At 44.1% G+C, this 15,144-nt stretch overlaps 1 protein-coding gene across 1 annotated transcript; it reads right to left on the bottom strand.

The window, feature by feature from the left end:
- Window positions 1-180: 180 nt before the first annotated feature.
- c6 (complement component 6) lies at window positions 181-14,508 on the bottom strand. The gene is made up of 23 exons (XM_047344535.1): window positions 13,914-14,508; window positions 13,190-13,362; window positions 12,685-12,815; window positions 12,220-12,358; window positions 12,044-12,114; window positions 11,878-11,966; window positions 7,491-7,666; window positions 7,221-7,377; window positions 6,806-6,950; window positions 6,600-6,741; window positions 5,922-6,060; window positions 5,251-5,424; window positions 4,839-5,082; window positions 4,447-4,569; window positions 4,149-4,315; window positions 3,830-4,055; window positions 3,570-3,738; window positions 2,769-2,880; window positions 2,304-2,436; window positions 2,016-2,210; window positions 1,808-1,895; window positions 977-1,221; window positions 181-723 (listed from the first exon to the last, which is right to left on the bottom strand). The coding sequence occupies exons 1-23, from the start codon at window positions 14,043-14,045 to the stop codon at window positions 542-544; spliced, it is 3,552 nt and encodes a 1,183-aa protein (XP_047200491.1). The 5' UTR covers window positions 14,046-14,508; the 3' UTR covers window positions 181-541.
- Window positions 14,509-15,144: the final 636 nt, after the last annotated feature.

The raw sequence follows: 15,144 nt of genomic DNA, 5'->3' as shown, positions 1-15,144 counted from the left end.
AACTGTACCTAAATATGTATTTAATCAATTTGTGACAAAGGTGGTGAAGACATCAACTCCCATGATCCCGCGCTGCTTCACGACATCATCAACTATAGGTTTTCTGTTATTGTTTTGATTGAGAGACCCCTAGTGGCCAAGGTTACATATTGTATATTTAATTAAATACAGAAATCGCGGTTTAGTTTTCAGTTTTCTTTATTTTTTGAATATTTCTCGGCCACATTAATGTAATTTCATCATTTGACAAATATTTGAAGGTGATACCCGAACAGTAAATAGATTATATACAGTGAGGAAGTGATGCAGTGGGAGGTTCATACTGTAAGAAATGTAATTATCATTACATGTGAAAAAAAACGTTTAACAGAGAAACGATCTCCTCCTGTCGTCAGAAATGATTTGAGACACTTTTTTAAAAACCACTGTCCCGTCCTTACAAAGCATCTCGGATCAAATCAGGTCGGGTTGAGAAGTTAGATGACTAGATGAGTTGTGACTGGGGCCCAACTGTTGTGTTGCAAAAACAATCCCATCAGAATCACCTGGACTCACACGCTCCTTCACTGAGGATCTCAAACTCGTAGCTGGCACATTTGAGCGCGGCCATGGAGCAGAGGTCCAGAGCTCGAGTCCTCTGGCTCCTCGTCAGCTTCACACAGAACATGTGCTCGTTGGATCCTTGACAGTCACGAGCTGCTCGACACTCGCACTTCTTAAAGGCTGACGAGAGAAACGACAGGAGGACGTCAGGGAAAACCGTCTGATGGTCAAACCTCATGTTTGTTCAGAAAAATATAACCAATGCTGTTTTAAAAAATATAAATAAGTTTTTTTCAGGTGAAAATCTGTTTTAAGAAGGTTAAATTGTAAAGGTTATCATCATAACCACTAAGAAAGATGCCTGTAAAATAAATAAAATATGATATTTTGCAGTAAATTAATAAAAAATCCCAGTAGAAATCTAAAAACTCACCAGAACAGGTCTCCCACTCGTAGCAGGTGTCGAGATCACAGGGCTCCTGAGCTGAGCTCTTAGACGACATCTTGGCTCTGAACTTGGCCCACTCCAGTTTCCCCGAGTCGGACGCATCACACTCGCCCTTGCTGACGAAGAAGAGCGGGTCGCCGTGGCAACGGCCGGCGTGGAAGGAGCAGAGGGACATCGACACGGTGACGCCGACGTCCAGGTTCAGGACGCAGAGATCTGCTGATTGTGACCTGACACACACACACACACACACACACACACACAACACACACACACACACACACACACACACACACACACACACACACACACACACACAGACACACACACACACTCTAAATTCTTATATATATACGGTAAAATTATAAACACTAAGATAATGTCATTAAAGCGTTTCACTACCGATAATTTAAATTATTTTTTAATCCTAATTCTGTTCTATTATTATTCTAATGTCTGTAAATCATTATTTCATTTTACTTTTATCTTGTTCTGTCTTTTACTGCATTTTTCTCAAGTGTCATTAGAGAAAAACTAATTTGAAATGAAATTAAAGCTCAATATAAAGTTTAAGTGTATTTATATATATTAATAAGTTATTGCACATTTTTCTGAGGTAAGAAATTGTTGTTTTTGATTCTATCATTGCACCACTTTCTTGATTTGGCTCCATACTTTGGCTCAACTCCTGTTTTTTAATGTGTTATATATTATATAAGTTATATTATAAGGGTAAATAATTCTGACTTGACTGAAAGTGCATCAGACAAAGTGAAAAGACAAAGTGAACAAAGTAATAAGTAGGTGAAGTCTCACAGGCAGCTCTCCCGTTGGACGCAGACACATTGAGCGTCCTGTAGTTTCTGTCCTGGTCCACATTGACGGTCGGGGACAAACGGTTCCTCTACAAACAGGAGGATGAAAGAAAACTTTATTCATACAAATCATAACACACTTTGAATGAATCATGAACGAGGATGTCGCTGAGTGGAGCTCAGCTGGTTTCTCATCATGTCTACGTCACCAGCGGTGCAGCGCAGCTCAGCCGGTAACGGAGGCTCCCAGGTGAGACTGTTGCTGCACCTGTATGAACCTCCCGGCCGCGGCACCACGTTCGCCTCGATGCAGTTCAAACCCACAGACTCCCCCAGTCTGTACTGGTCCTTGTCGGGGAGCAGCGCCATCCCATCAGGGATCTCAGGAGGAAGACAGAGGTTCTCTAAATGTACAGGAGGACAAGTTGGAACCTGAAATAAACACGTGACGCCACCACCGACCACGACTGGACATGCTGGTGAAGTAAAAAACTTACTGATGCATTTTCCTTTTGGTGGACTCCAGGTTCCGTCAGGGAGACAGTTGAAGAACTGAAAACCCTCCAGTTCCCACCCAGTGAAGCACTCAAACTCCTCCTCCTCACCAAGGTCATAGTACTGCTTCGCTTTCTGTCCGACGAGCAAATTCATACAGAGAAGAAGAAGAATATAAACCAACCACAGCAGCAACCATTATTCATTCATTCCTTCATTCCTCACTTCTGCTGCTCGTTCCCTCTGAAATATCTCATGACAATTGTCTTCAAATTTACAATAGTTATAACTTAATGATAATTTCTCTTTCCAACATCACAACTAAAAGATTAATTCAATCTCTCGCTTTTGTTTTATTTTATTCACTTTTACTCATATTTTTCTCATTAAATATACATTTTTATTGTAATTTTGGAAGATTTCAGTGGTGTATAATTTGTATATTGTATGAACAGGTTGGTCTTTACCCTGAGGAGGCTGTTCTCGGGCCTCGGTGGCCTCACACAGCCCTGAACACCAGGAGGCAGCTCGTCTCTCCAGCCCACAGTGAAGTCGTCATCGTTATCACACGTCCCCTGTCTGGACGAGACAATCCAAAGAGACACGGACGAACTTTACATCTTTAAATGAGAGTTAAAGTGGAGAGTTTGGCAGATTTCAGCCTGTAGTTGTTCCTGGAAAGTGAAAACGTGGGTTGTTGTGTTTGTTCCATCATCCTGTGACAAAGTGATGTAATCATGTCGTGAGTCTGAGGCACAGTGAGAAGTCGGAGGTGCAGTCGATCGCCTGCAGCTTTTCATCAGCAGCTCACTGCTGCTCCGACGCTTTCATTACTTCCTGCAGTATTTCATTTTCTCACCTGAGCCCAGAAGCTGCCGTCGCACAATAATGAACTTGACCTTTGTCCTTTCCAAGAATATCACCACAGACATCAAGTTCATCAAACTTCAAATGTACAAGTATTGCAATACTTTCATTAATGCGGCATAGACACGAATACCATTGTGTTATTTTATCAACCATTCTCAACGATTGCCATTTTAAAAACATTTTTCTTGTCTATAAAATGAGACAATGGTCATTGTCATAATAAAAGTCCAATTGTTTTTTTGCCAGTAAAATGCTTTTATTGTGAAGCTGCAGGCAATTTTTTTCGATTTGCATCATCAGAAACTTAATGCGTCAAATATCTGGATATAAACTTTGATGACTTTGTTATATTTCAGTCACTTAATGTGGATTAAAAGTTTCTGTTTAAGAAAACCTACGATTCAAAGATGCTGATGTGACACGGCTCCTCCTGCCTGTTGGGGCCGAGGCAGGGTTGACCTCCTCTGAGGGGGGTGGGGTTATCACACGCCCTCACCCGGCGTCTCTTCATGGAGGCCGAGCAGCGACTCCACGGCCCCCAGCAGCTCCAGAGACCGTCCACCTCCTCTGTGGGAATGACACAAGAAGCCACATTAACAGGTGCATCGAACAGCCGCAGATTTCCGAAGACGCGATCGCGTGACCCCCTCAGTCGTACCTGAATTGTAGTCAGGAGCCCGTCGCTCACAGTTGGTGCCGTAGGTGCCGGTCTGGCAAACACACTTGCACTCTGTGCCGGACAGAACGGGCCTGGCGTTGTTCGGACACGGATCACACTTGCAGGTGTCGAACTCCCCCAGGTACTGCAGGAGGGCCTTCCTCAAGTGCCTCCTCTTCGTCGCAGCGCAGGGGATCCCTCGAACCAGGTCTATGATGGGCAGCAGCTGGACCAACACATGCATGAGCACAGCGTCAGTGTTTATGGACTTTGATGTATTTGGGTGAAGACGTTTGAGTGAAGAGCTTTGAGATTTAACCTGATATTCAACCACAGCAGGGTTGTCCAGGACAGACTTGGCCCAGTTCTTGTAGGATGTTCGGTCCGGAGCAGGGCCCTGCCGGTCCCAGGCCAGAGCTGCTGCCTCCCTGGCTCGTCCTCCCTTCACCCTGGAGAAAGACTTCTCCGCCGCCTGGATGTACGAGCCTGAATCAGAAAAGAGGTGGGAATGGATAAAGGAGAGATTGTTGAGATGATAGGATCAGGATTCTCTGTGAGCCGTGAACAGCAGGATTCTGTAAAAAGCTGCTGTGCGTCCTGCAGATGTTTGATGTGACCTTTGTATTTCTGAGTCATCCTGTTGTCGGAGCAGGGGGAAAGCCTGGCGTGTGGGCTGTAGAGGACGGCGGTCCAGCTGGTCTCTCTGCCCAGGCAGCCTCTGATGTGCTCTTCTGTTTCACCTGTCGGGGAGAAAGACCGACACAGACAAAGGAAGCAAAGATTTACTTGATGGTTTAGATGTGGAAACACAGTTTGTTCTTCCCACAGAAACAGTGGACACCTGTTGAATCATGGGAAAACAGTAACATGTGATTCGTCCCATTTGTGTCAAAACAAATCAGAGCATAAAATCTATTCATCTAAGGGCAGAAACAATTATGTTGTTTCAACATTGTGAAGAATCACTGTTTGCATTCTGATCTTTGTCCACCAGGCTGTGCTATCGTACCTGAACTGGTGAGCTCCTCTCTGCTGTACTGGTACAGCAGGTCGTAGTGGCCTCCCAGCGTCCCCGAGCTGTAGTAATGTGTCCCGAAGCGCTGGAAGATGTCCCTGTAGAGGGCGTAGTTGTACTGGAGAGGAAGAGCCTGAAGGAACTGGAGGAAAGGCAGCGAAAGGACGAGGTCGCCCGGTTCTTTCACCTTGAACCTGGACACCGGGAGGACCTGGTGCACCCGGAAAAACTTGGAGTCCTACAGAGAGAACGATAGGAAACTATTCATTCCTACGTGTCAATGTGGGGACCGTGGCTCAGACGGTCACAGTGAGGACATTTTATTAAACAAAGACAATGTCACTCTTCAAGATAATTGAGGGAATCAGGGGATAAGAGAATTATGATCTTTTAAATTATCACTCACCACTTTCTTTGAAGCTTCAAACGCCTCCTTTTTCAAAAACCCTCTGCCCAAAAACTTGAAGAAGTGGTTCCACCGAGATGGGTTGTGGCCTTCAGACGAGCTGGACGTCTTCACACTGATGGAGTCTGTGTGCAGCTGCTGCGGCTCAGTGCTGAAGTCCTGCAGCTCCCCGACCTTCACGACCACAGATACATCAGGACAACAAGGTTTACGAGAAGAGCAGCGACAAAAAAACTGGGATTTTTACTAAAATGTTTGTGAAGATGAGAAAGAATTGTGTTGGATATGAAAAACTGGGACAATAGCTGGACTTGGTGGTTATTAAAAATTATCTGGTAACAAATTTCATTGTCAAATGACATTGACATTGTCAAACAAAACAAAATGTTCAGGCACAATTTAATATTAGGATGACACACACTCATAATTTCCTTATTCTTACACAATGACAATAAGGTTCTTACATCTTGAATCAGTCTGAGAGCTGATTTCTGTTCTGGTGTCAACTGGAGTTTGTTCTGTTTTGCTAAATCATTTATAAAGATGTAATTTCTCAGTGTTGAAATTGTTTAATTAAAAAGGAAACGCACAACATGCGGATATTTCAACAAACAAACTTATTCTTCTGCATTTGAGCCTCGACAGTCAAACATTCAGAACAATGGCACAACCTTGATGTCGAAGTTTTCAAAGTTGTGAGGGATTCGATGGTAGAGCAGTGTGGTCGGAGGCCTCCTGATGATGCAGCTTCCTCCCATGAACATGTTGTCCAGCACGGCTCCTCTCGGCTCCTCCGCCAAAGCATCAAACCTGCAAACACAAATCAAGGAGAATTCAAAACGCACTGCACAACTAGAAGGACGCTCCTGGAGCTCAAACCCCACCAAGGCTCAACAGTTCCCTTGAATTCAATCGAACTGCACCAGACTGACACACACTCAGTTCAGTCCTCTAAATATGCCTGACTTTTGAACACATGAAGTATTAACTGGGAAAATGTGAAAGAACGTGACAGAAATTTCCTGGATTTGCGCCTAAATTTACTGAGTTCTTTCTTGACCCTCATCACATCCTTCTGCCAAGTTTTGTGCAAATCTGTTCTGTAGTTTCTGCGCAATCTTGTTTACAATCAAACGGACAAGGGGGAGAACATAACCTCCTTGGCAGAAGTGATACGGATGTTATATCTCATCTTATGTGCAAAAAGAAGTTGCACAATTCGCAAGTGCAGGATGTTCTAATAACAAACAGCGGAGTGTAATTTACGACCCCAGCAGGAGGAATGTGAACCAATTCACTTTAAATCTACAGCCGTAAACTCAGCGGTGACCTTTAACCTCTGAGCTTACCCATTGCCCACCAGGTCGGCCCCGGGGGCCACCATCTTCTCTGCTGGACACACGACGGAGAGGTCGGCACAGTCCCTCTCATCTGAGTTATCTCCACAGTCGTTCTGCCTGTTGCACGTCAGCGTCGAGTTCATGCAGCGTCCTGCGGCACAGAGAGTGTTTAGATGTGGGCTTTACTCCCTGAATGAGAAAAACACACGACTCACCGTTATCACACTTGAAGTCGCCTCTGCAGTCGACAGGCGCTAACTTGCACTCCGTGGAGGGGTAACAGGGCCTCTCCTCCGTCAGCTCCACGCTGCAGTCCGAGCCCCCGAACTGGGACGGCCTCTGGACGGAGCGGGTGCGTAACTACGGCAACAGCACGACAGGAAATCAAAAAAACACTGACGGATCAAAATCAGACACATTTAAGGGACTGATATCTACGAGTGTTGAATAAGATCTGGATATTGTGGTTTTAAAGGTGGTTTCAAAAGAGGATCTTGCAGGTATGAGGTCTACGGAGTGACACTGTCGTCGTGATGACTTCCTTGCCTCTGTATTTTCTTTGTGCATTGCATTGTGGGACTGTAGCCTTCAGCGATAGTGTTCCTGCCGTGTGAGCTGTGAGTTTCTTGCCTGTTTCCTGGCGCAGGGTGAGCAGTCGGACCAGGGCTCGAACTGCGTCAGCAGGCAGTTGATGGGACAGGCCTGCTCGTTGCAGCCTCTCCTGTCGTATTTGTCACACAGCTGACTGCAGCTGCTCTTCCAGTAGTAATCGTCAAACTGGAACATCCTGTCTCAAAGGTATGAAAGGTCACTTAGATGTGGAGCAGCTGTGGGGGCTCAAACTTGACAGTTAAAAAAAGTGACAGTTCAGTTTGAGAGACAAGCTTTTCTGCGTCTCACCTCAGTCTCTGCTGGGCTCCGTGGTTACAGGTCCTGGAGCAGCTGGACCACGAGCTCCAGGGATATCGGTCACAGGAACAGGCGAGTGAGGCTGAGACGAAGCTGAGGAGCGGCAGCAGCACGAGAAACTGTCTGGAGGACGCCATCACACCCGGGGGAGTCCGACCTAGTTCTACTTATTCTGAAAATAATTCAATATAATGATTGTTTTAACTGGGTTTTCATCATACTGATATTTAATTGTACTTTAACAATTAAACATATAAATATTCTTCATCATGATGATCCCACTTAAACTCGATAACTAAGATGCACTGTGCAGTAATACGGCAACTTTCAGCATCTGATCTTTTCCAGTGGAAACATTTACTGTAAATTTTAAGTTGTAGGTTTCACACAGAGATATTACATATATGGCATAAAAAGGCATTTCATAAGAAAAATACCCCCAGAAAATAAAGCAATAAAATGCCACAAAGCAAATTGTTCTAAGTGGAAATGTTAAATCTTAAGTTAGAGCAATAGAGACAAGACAAGACTTCAAATCCCAAAGATAATTCTTGTGCCAGCTCGCGCCAAGATTCAGTAAAAAGTATAAAGTGTATCAGAAGTGAAAATAAAAATATGAGGTGCACATGGAGTAAATGCAGAACCAACAGAAATGAGAATAAATGTAAATGATGTGAAACAAACTAAACCTAAACTAAAATATAATTTATGCAACATTTACTTTTCTAAAGATGAATAAAACTCACCACACACATCGACGTCCTTTCCAGGAGAAACTAGAGCCGAAGACTTCTCCTGTGTTTGGTTTGTGTCCACGCTGAGATCTGCAGATCTGACTCTTTGTTTTCTGAGGTGACTGAATATAAAACCTCCTCCAGTGTTTCCTCGGGGGCGTCCAGTCACGTTTGGAGTTAAATTGCACAATCTGTTTGTTTTTTTTTTAAATCCCAGAAAGAGCAAGTTTTTTTTATTATTGATAATAACAGATAAAGAACACAGTAATAAATAAAGTTCTTACATAACGCTCGTGTCCCTCGTTGTTACGGGAAGTAACGAGCGCTGGAGTTTCCCAGCAGCAGAGACACAAACCAGATGTTGGATGTTTGACACTCGACAGATACGGAGGAGATTAGTTTTTTCTTTCCACTCTTTCTTTTGTTGTCGTCCAAGAATTTGCACAATCTGGAAATAAACTCAGTGAAAACATTGTTTTGGTTGATGTTGTAAAACTGGTGCAACAAGTACTTTAAAGTATTTTGACATTTATTAGCTTCACTTAGTCAATAAAATAGCTTTTGGTTTGATGTGTTATTGCTTAATAAATATATTTTATTCACGACTTATAAATAAATAGGAAAATGGGAATTGTCTGTGATTTTAAATAAAAGATGAAAATAGGGGGAAAATAACTGTTAATAAGTTAGAAATAAATGTAATTCACTTTTATATAATGCTTTCTTTTGTTCAACATGACCTACAGTGTAGTTATGTGTGTATTTATGCACTTATACTTATTATGTTCAAGATAAAAATAAATGAATTCTGTTTATTTTAGTTTGTAAACAGTGGGCTTTGATGTGTCTTTATGCTAAGCTAGGCTAACTGTGACCACTCTTACTCTGACGATATTTATATTCATCTTCTCATCTGATGCAAAAGGAAAAATATATATATATATATTTTAAATGTACATGAATTGTTTTTTAAAAGAAGACAACACAAGTTCTTATTTTAATATAAAACTTTATTCACATTATAAAATGTCCTAAGCTGTACATACTGGTTATTAGCTGGGGGGTTCTACACTGCAGGACACACTAACTACAAATGGCCTCGGACTCATAAACATGCTGAAACAAAGAATTGAGCAGCTTGGACATCACCACGGCAACTACATTAATTCAAAAAGGAAAAACTCCACAAACACAGATTTACAAACTACACTGCACCGACACTCAGTGGGAAAATGGCTGTAGTTTAATTACCCCGATAAAGATCGTCTGGTTTTATTTCAGGGCAGACGGCTAACGATGTGCAGCACCTGACACCGAAAAGCCCCGCTAGTGCCCCCTGGAGGCTGCGATCATTGTTGCAACCCGCTGAACAAGCCCCATCATGAACGTTTAGTCGTTCCGGATATTAAAGCTTGAACAGTAAACTTTGTCCTGAATGTGGCAATAGAGAAAAATATCAAAAGGGTGTATCCTCTGGGGAGCTGGTTTAAACATCAAATCTCTGGTCTCTATATGTTATACTGTTGGATTTTGATTTTATTTTGATATTTACTGGGTAAAAGTAGAAGTTTTTTGGCTGCTGCTGATGAGTAACATTATCGTGTTCATCCTCTGGGGATCATGAAAACAGTATACACAGGTGATTTCATCGTTTTTTAAGGTTTCTTGTCATGGACTACAGTGTTGGTCAATGGGAAATTTAGACACGTTGCTACAGAAAACATCTGGAGGATACGAAAACCATAACTCTGTCCCAAACACATCTGGTCAGTACTCCGGTTGTAACTAACGCCAAGTTCACACGACACGACTTGCTGTGCTGTGACTCGCTAGCTCGACCTCTGAACTTTTACTTGTTTTTCATGCTCTCCGCCACGTTTGTTGATATTATTATCTTATTAGTTTTCCTCATCTGGTTTTATGCCTCCGTATTTTCCGTCATCACCCCGTCCTGCGCTCTAATTGGCTGCAGTTGTCACAGACTTCTCTAGATATTTTGCTATCCCGTTTTTTTTCTTTCAAAACTTCTCAAATACCCCCTGCTTGTGCTCAGCTTTTCTCTGCTTGTGCTCAAACTCTGAGCTTGCACTCAAACAGCTTGAATCTTTTCACAGTTTGGGCAATTTGAGTGCGAGCGGAGGGTTTCGAGTGAAAGCATTATGAAATCTGAAAGTGAAACCACTAAGTTCTGCTCTTAAACTGAAAGACTGCGCTCTTGAATGAATAAAAATATTATTTAGTTATTTAATTATTTATGAATTATATTTAGCCTGAGAGAAATCAAGCATGTGTCAGCTGACCTATTGAATCACGTCCTCACACATGGGGATTGACGATCAAATTTGCCTGTGATCCGGGGCTTTTGTCGGAAAGTTCCAAAATTTGTTGTCGAGGGGAAAATCCGGCTGAAGATCGTGTCGTGTGAACGAGACATTAAAGTTCTCAGCTGAACAACTGACCAACATCATCATGCACCACTGACACGATCAGGGGGGGGGCGAAGAAACGAAGATGCTGACGACCTTTTAAAAGTTGAAGTTTAGGCAAAGCTTTGAAACAGTTTTTTTCTTATCTGCCATTATATGTTTATTATTTTACACATGTACTCTTTTCTACAGTGACATTATTTGTAATAACAGGTGCCGGTTATGTGTGTGCACCATAATACTGGAGATGAACATGGCGTTCACAGCTCGCAGGTAAGCAGAGACTCACCTGGAGGCAGCATCTACCGAACAACGCTCAAAGGAAATACATCAGAAAGTTGTTCAGACTAAAACAGCTCACATCGTAAAACATTCAGACACGAAGGTGTGACACAGTGAGACACCTGGAAACTACAAATGCCTGTGCATAGCCTGAATATTTACATTTCTCATCTTTCACTATAGAAAATAACGTACAACTAAGAGGTTTGGAGGAAAACGACAGTATGCGTAAAAAAGTAAATTTAACGCACCTGGAAACAAAAAGAAAAAGTTCCACGAGAGCCTGAAACCGAAACCCTGCCGTGCCTGTGACCCAGCGGGAGCTAGCGTTATCTCATCCGTTATTGTCCCGTTAGCCTACAAAGCTAGTGCAACAATAGCTGCGACCCAATTCAGGGGCCACGTCCTTCGGAGGACTCCGTAAACCGAGTAGTCGAAAGAAGGACGAGCCGAAATGAGACGGTCTGGTCCACGGAGGATTTCCTATTTACGTCACCGGCTTGTCCCACTCGTACATCGTTAACTATCTTAGAACGACTTCCAGCCCCATAGCGTGTTAGCTTCATCACCCAATCCTGCGATAGGTTGGCCCGAGAGGGATCGACCAATCCTCTGTTGTTGTCTGTTGTTGTTGTCAAACGCAGCCTCTGAGGGACACGACCGCGGAATTGGGTCACAGGGTTTGTGGCATCTTTTTTGGGGGGAACATATTTGTAAATATTTACTGGAGAGTTTTCCTAATAAAATACATACGTGAAGTCAAGTTACAGAGCTCGAGAACAAATATAATGATCCAGTGAAAAACTGTAAATATCACGATAAATGGGAAAGGAATAAAACAACAGATGGAAAAACAGATGAAAATCTACTCATACGAGTGCTGCTGCTGTGGGACTCTCAGCCTGACTCTCAGCCTGACTCTCAGCCTGACTCTCAGCCTGACACCATGCAGCAGAGTCCAGGGAAGCGTCTCTTCCTCTGTCTGACCAGCGGCTGTGGAGTCAGGTTCAACAAGCTGCTGTCGTCTGGAACAAGGATCAGAACATCAGGTCGTTTTCATTAATCACATCAATGATATGGTGAATCTCATCCCGTCACGTACCTTGGTTTTTCAGTGGCAATGGCATCGTGTCCCTGAGTTTGCTGAGTAGGTTTCGCATCTCTCGCATGTCCCTGTGAAGACGAGGAATCAGCAGAGACACAGCTGTAGTTTGGACGATTTCATTTCATCAGGAGTTTAAACAGTTTATTGTAAAAAAGCAGACGCAGTCCCTGTACCTCTCTATGTTTTCAATGTCGTTTCCCACCAGCCACTGCTCCTGAGGGAAGTCTATGGGCGAGGACGATCGCTCCTCCAGGAACGGGACGTCCGAGCTCTCGTCCATCCTGAAGTCCACCCTCGGCTCCGAGTCGGTTCCTTCAGGACGGAGCAGAGAGACGCCATCAACACACAAACACCCACATCTGTACAGCTGTGCATGAATGTACGAAGGGAAACTCTGCCACAATAATCATGTAGTACTTTACATCCTCGTCATCATCATCTGGGAATTAAAAGTCTTTTGTAGCCCTGCAGAGTTTATATCCAAACCATCTAATCACCACCATCAACTGTAAATTTAATGTATGTATTTTGATTGATTGACTTATTTATCTATCACTGGTATTCTTCATTTTTCTTTAAATTTCATGCACTTTTGCCCAAAGTGATTATTTCGTGTCACAGAGTTATTGTGACGTTACTTTTTCGGTGGAGCTGCAGCACCCCCAGCAGGCACATGGACTTCAGCATCTCCGTAACGAACATCTCCAGGCAGCACTGCAGCTGGATGAAGAGCCGACAGATCTCAGGGTGGATCTCTCCGTCCTCTGGACTGCAGCAGGAGGAGGAGGAGGAGGAGGAGGAGGAGGAAGAAAAGAGGTCAAAATAAAATCAGACAGTGTGTTTTTATATTGAAGTTCAGGACAGAATTAACTTGCAACACACTTCATAACCCATCACAGTGTTTCTCATATGAAATTAGGCATTTATTGCAAACTTATATTCCCATTTAAATCTTTGTTATCTGATGTTTTTCTTGATTATTGTCATTGTTCTGTGTCTGTGTTTGTCTTCTGTTCTCAGGTCTCAACAGTCTCATGGGACATGATGATTAAATAAAGAATAAATAGTCCGTATTCATTAGGTTAACTCTGGACGGCTGAAACATTTGAGGCCAAGATCATTTTTGATTTTCTGTCTTCTTACCCTGAACCAGAGATGACGGTGAGGTCCTGGTGCGCTGCCCGGGCCATGGAGCATCCTTTGGAGCGTGTCAGTTGCATCTGAGCGCGAAGTGACGGACAGTCGGCAGAAATCTCCCCGATGGATATGACCTGCTCCCGGTACAGAGCCACCAGGGTGTTGAATTCCTGGACAGTCTGCGTGGAGGAAGAAAAATCAAGATGCAGGACTCAGGGACACCAATGTAACTTATAATTAAAATGTGCGACCTGGCTTCATTTGCTTCAGGACAAGAACCAGTGTCCCTCTGCAGGAGAAGAACCAGTGTCCCTCTGCAGGAACCAGTGTCTATCTGCAGAAGAACCAGTGTGTTTCTGCAGGAACCAGTTTCTCTGCAAGAGAGACCAGTGTCTCTCTGCAGAATGAGAACCAGTGTGTTTCTGCAGGAACCAGTGTCTCTCTGAAGGTTAAGAACCAGTATCTCTCTGCAGGATGAGAACCAGTGTCTTTCTGTAGGAACCAGTGTCTCTCTGAAGGTTAAGAACCAGCTGGATACGAACCAGTATCTGTCTGCAGGAGAAGAACCAGTGTCTTTCTGCAGTATAAATATGAACCAGTGTGTCTCTGAAGGTTAAGAACCAGTGTGTCTAGCTGCAGGATGAGAACCAGTGCTTTGCTGCAGAGCTGCACACGGGTCTCACCCTGGATTTGTTCTGGGTGTTGGAGGAGGAGGAGGAGCGGGACTCACCATCCTGCTGCCGTCCACGGCCTCCTCCGCGCTCTCCCTGCGCTCCGGCTCCGTCTGCGCGCCGCGGCTGACGGGGAAGATGCTCCCTGCGGATCGTGGGCGCTTTTTCCGCCCGTACGGTGCAGAACACATGCATGCACACGCACACACACAGACACACACTCACTCACACACTCACACACAGATGGAGACGGATGCTGCGGTGTCCTCTGTCTACAGGAGGAAGGGAACCACAGCAGAAGCGCGGCGGGGTCACACGGATTTGTGAGCGATCAGAGCCTCCGCAGCCTCAGCGGGACCGTGCGCTTTGTCCGCGGGAGCAGGATCGAGTCTCGGGCCGGACGGACCCCCGGCAGCTGCCTCTGCATCCCCGCCGAGAGGAGAGTCACCTTCAGCCCCTCCTGGAGGCCGAGCGAGGGAGAGGGAGGCTCCTCCGTCTTCCGCCGAGCGCGCTCACGTGTGCGGAGGATGCGGAGGGAGCCAACAGCAAAACAAGTCGTCACCCTCCCGACTCGTCGTTAACTGTTTGAGAGCAGCAGTGGTCCGCACGCTGCAGCCCGCGCCGTGCACACGCGCTGCAGCTGCAGCTTCACATGCATTCGACATCAGTGTTTCTTCTCCTGCTGCAGATGTGAACAGATTCAAAGAGATTATTGTTTTATTCCCTGAGATTCTAGTTGCTGTGTGTTTGTAGATGAAGGTGCACTCGTTCTTTTGTACCACCAGGGGGCAGGAAAAGTAGAAAACAAGCACTTTCATCTTTTATACACAGATACAAGTAGGTGACCCCTTGTTTTCTGCATGAATTGGTCATAAAATGTCATCTGGTTTCCATCCAAGTCATAACTATAGACAAACACATTGTGCTTAAGATAATAACTCTCTAACAATTAGAATTTGTCATGTTGTTATTGGAAACGCTCATCAAACATTCACAGAAGAAGTAAGTGAACCCTTGGATTTAATAGCTGGTGGATGAATCTTCAACCATCTCTCCTCAGAAGTGCTTCAGCTCAGCCACATTCTTCAGATGTCTGGTGTGAGGGGCTCAATAAGGACGAGGTCAATGCAACAATTTGTGTGTTATTAAATAAAACAGATTGTGTAATTTACATGAAGATCAGATCATGTTTGAAGATATCTCTTTGCAGAAATTCTACTAATTTCAAAGGCTTTTCTTAATTATTTTATTTCTGGAGCTACGTCAGAAATTGTCCTTGTCATTGTTATT

This window comes from Hippoglossus stenolepis, chromosome 18, assembly GCF_022539355.2.
Source record: "Hippoglossus stenolepis isolate QCI-W04-F060 chromosome 18, HSTE1.2, whole genome shotgun sequence".
In the NCBI taxonomy this organism is placed as follows: Eukaryota; Metazoa; Chordata; class Actinopteri; order Pleuronectiformes; family Pleuronectidae; genus Hippoglossus; species Hippoglossus stenolepis.
Note: the sequence above shows the minus strand (reverse complement) of the source record. Positions and strands in the feature narration are given on the sequence as shown.

What these genes read in the sequence shown, in the direction of transcription:
- c6 (XM_047344535.1), bottom strand. Translation starts at nt 14,045, where the DNA reads ATGTGTTCTGCACCGTACGGGCGGAAAAAGCGCCCACGATCCGCAGGG. An exon ending in TCTGCTGCATGGTGTCAGGC is followed by an intron (nt 7,667 to 11,877) that starts TGAGAGTCAGGC and finishes TTTTCAGAATAA; the next exon opens with GTAGAACTAGGTCGGACTCC. An exon ending in GATGACTCAGAAATACAAAG is followed by an intron (nt 4,316 to 4,446) that starts GTCACATCAAAC and finishes TTTCTGATTCAG; the next exon opens with GCTCGTACATCCAGGCGGCG.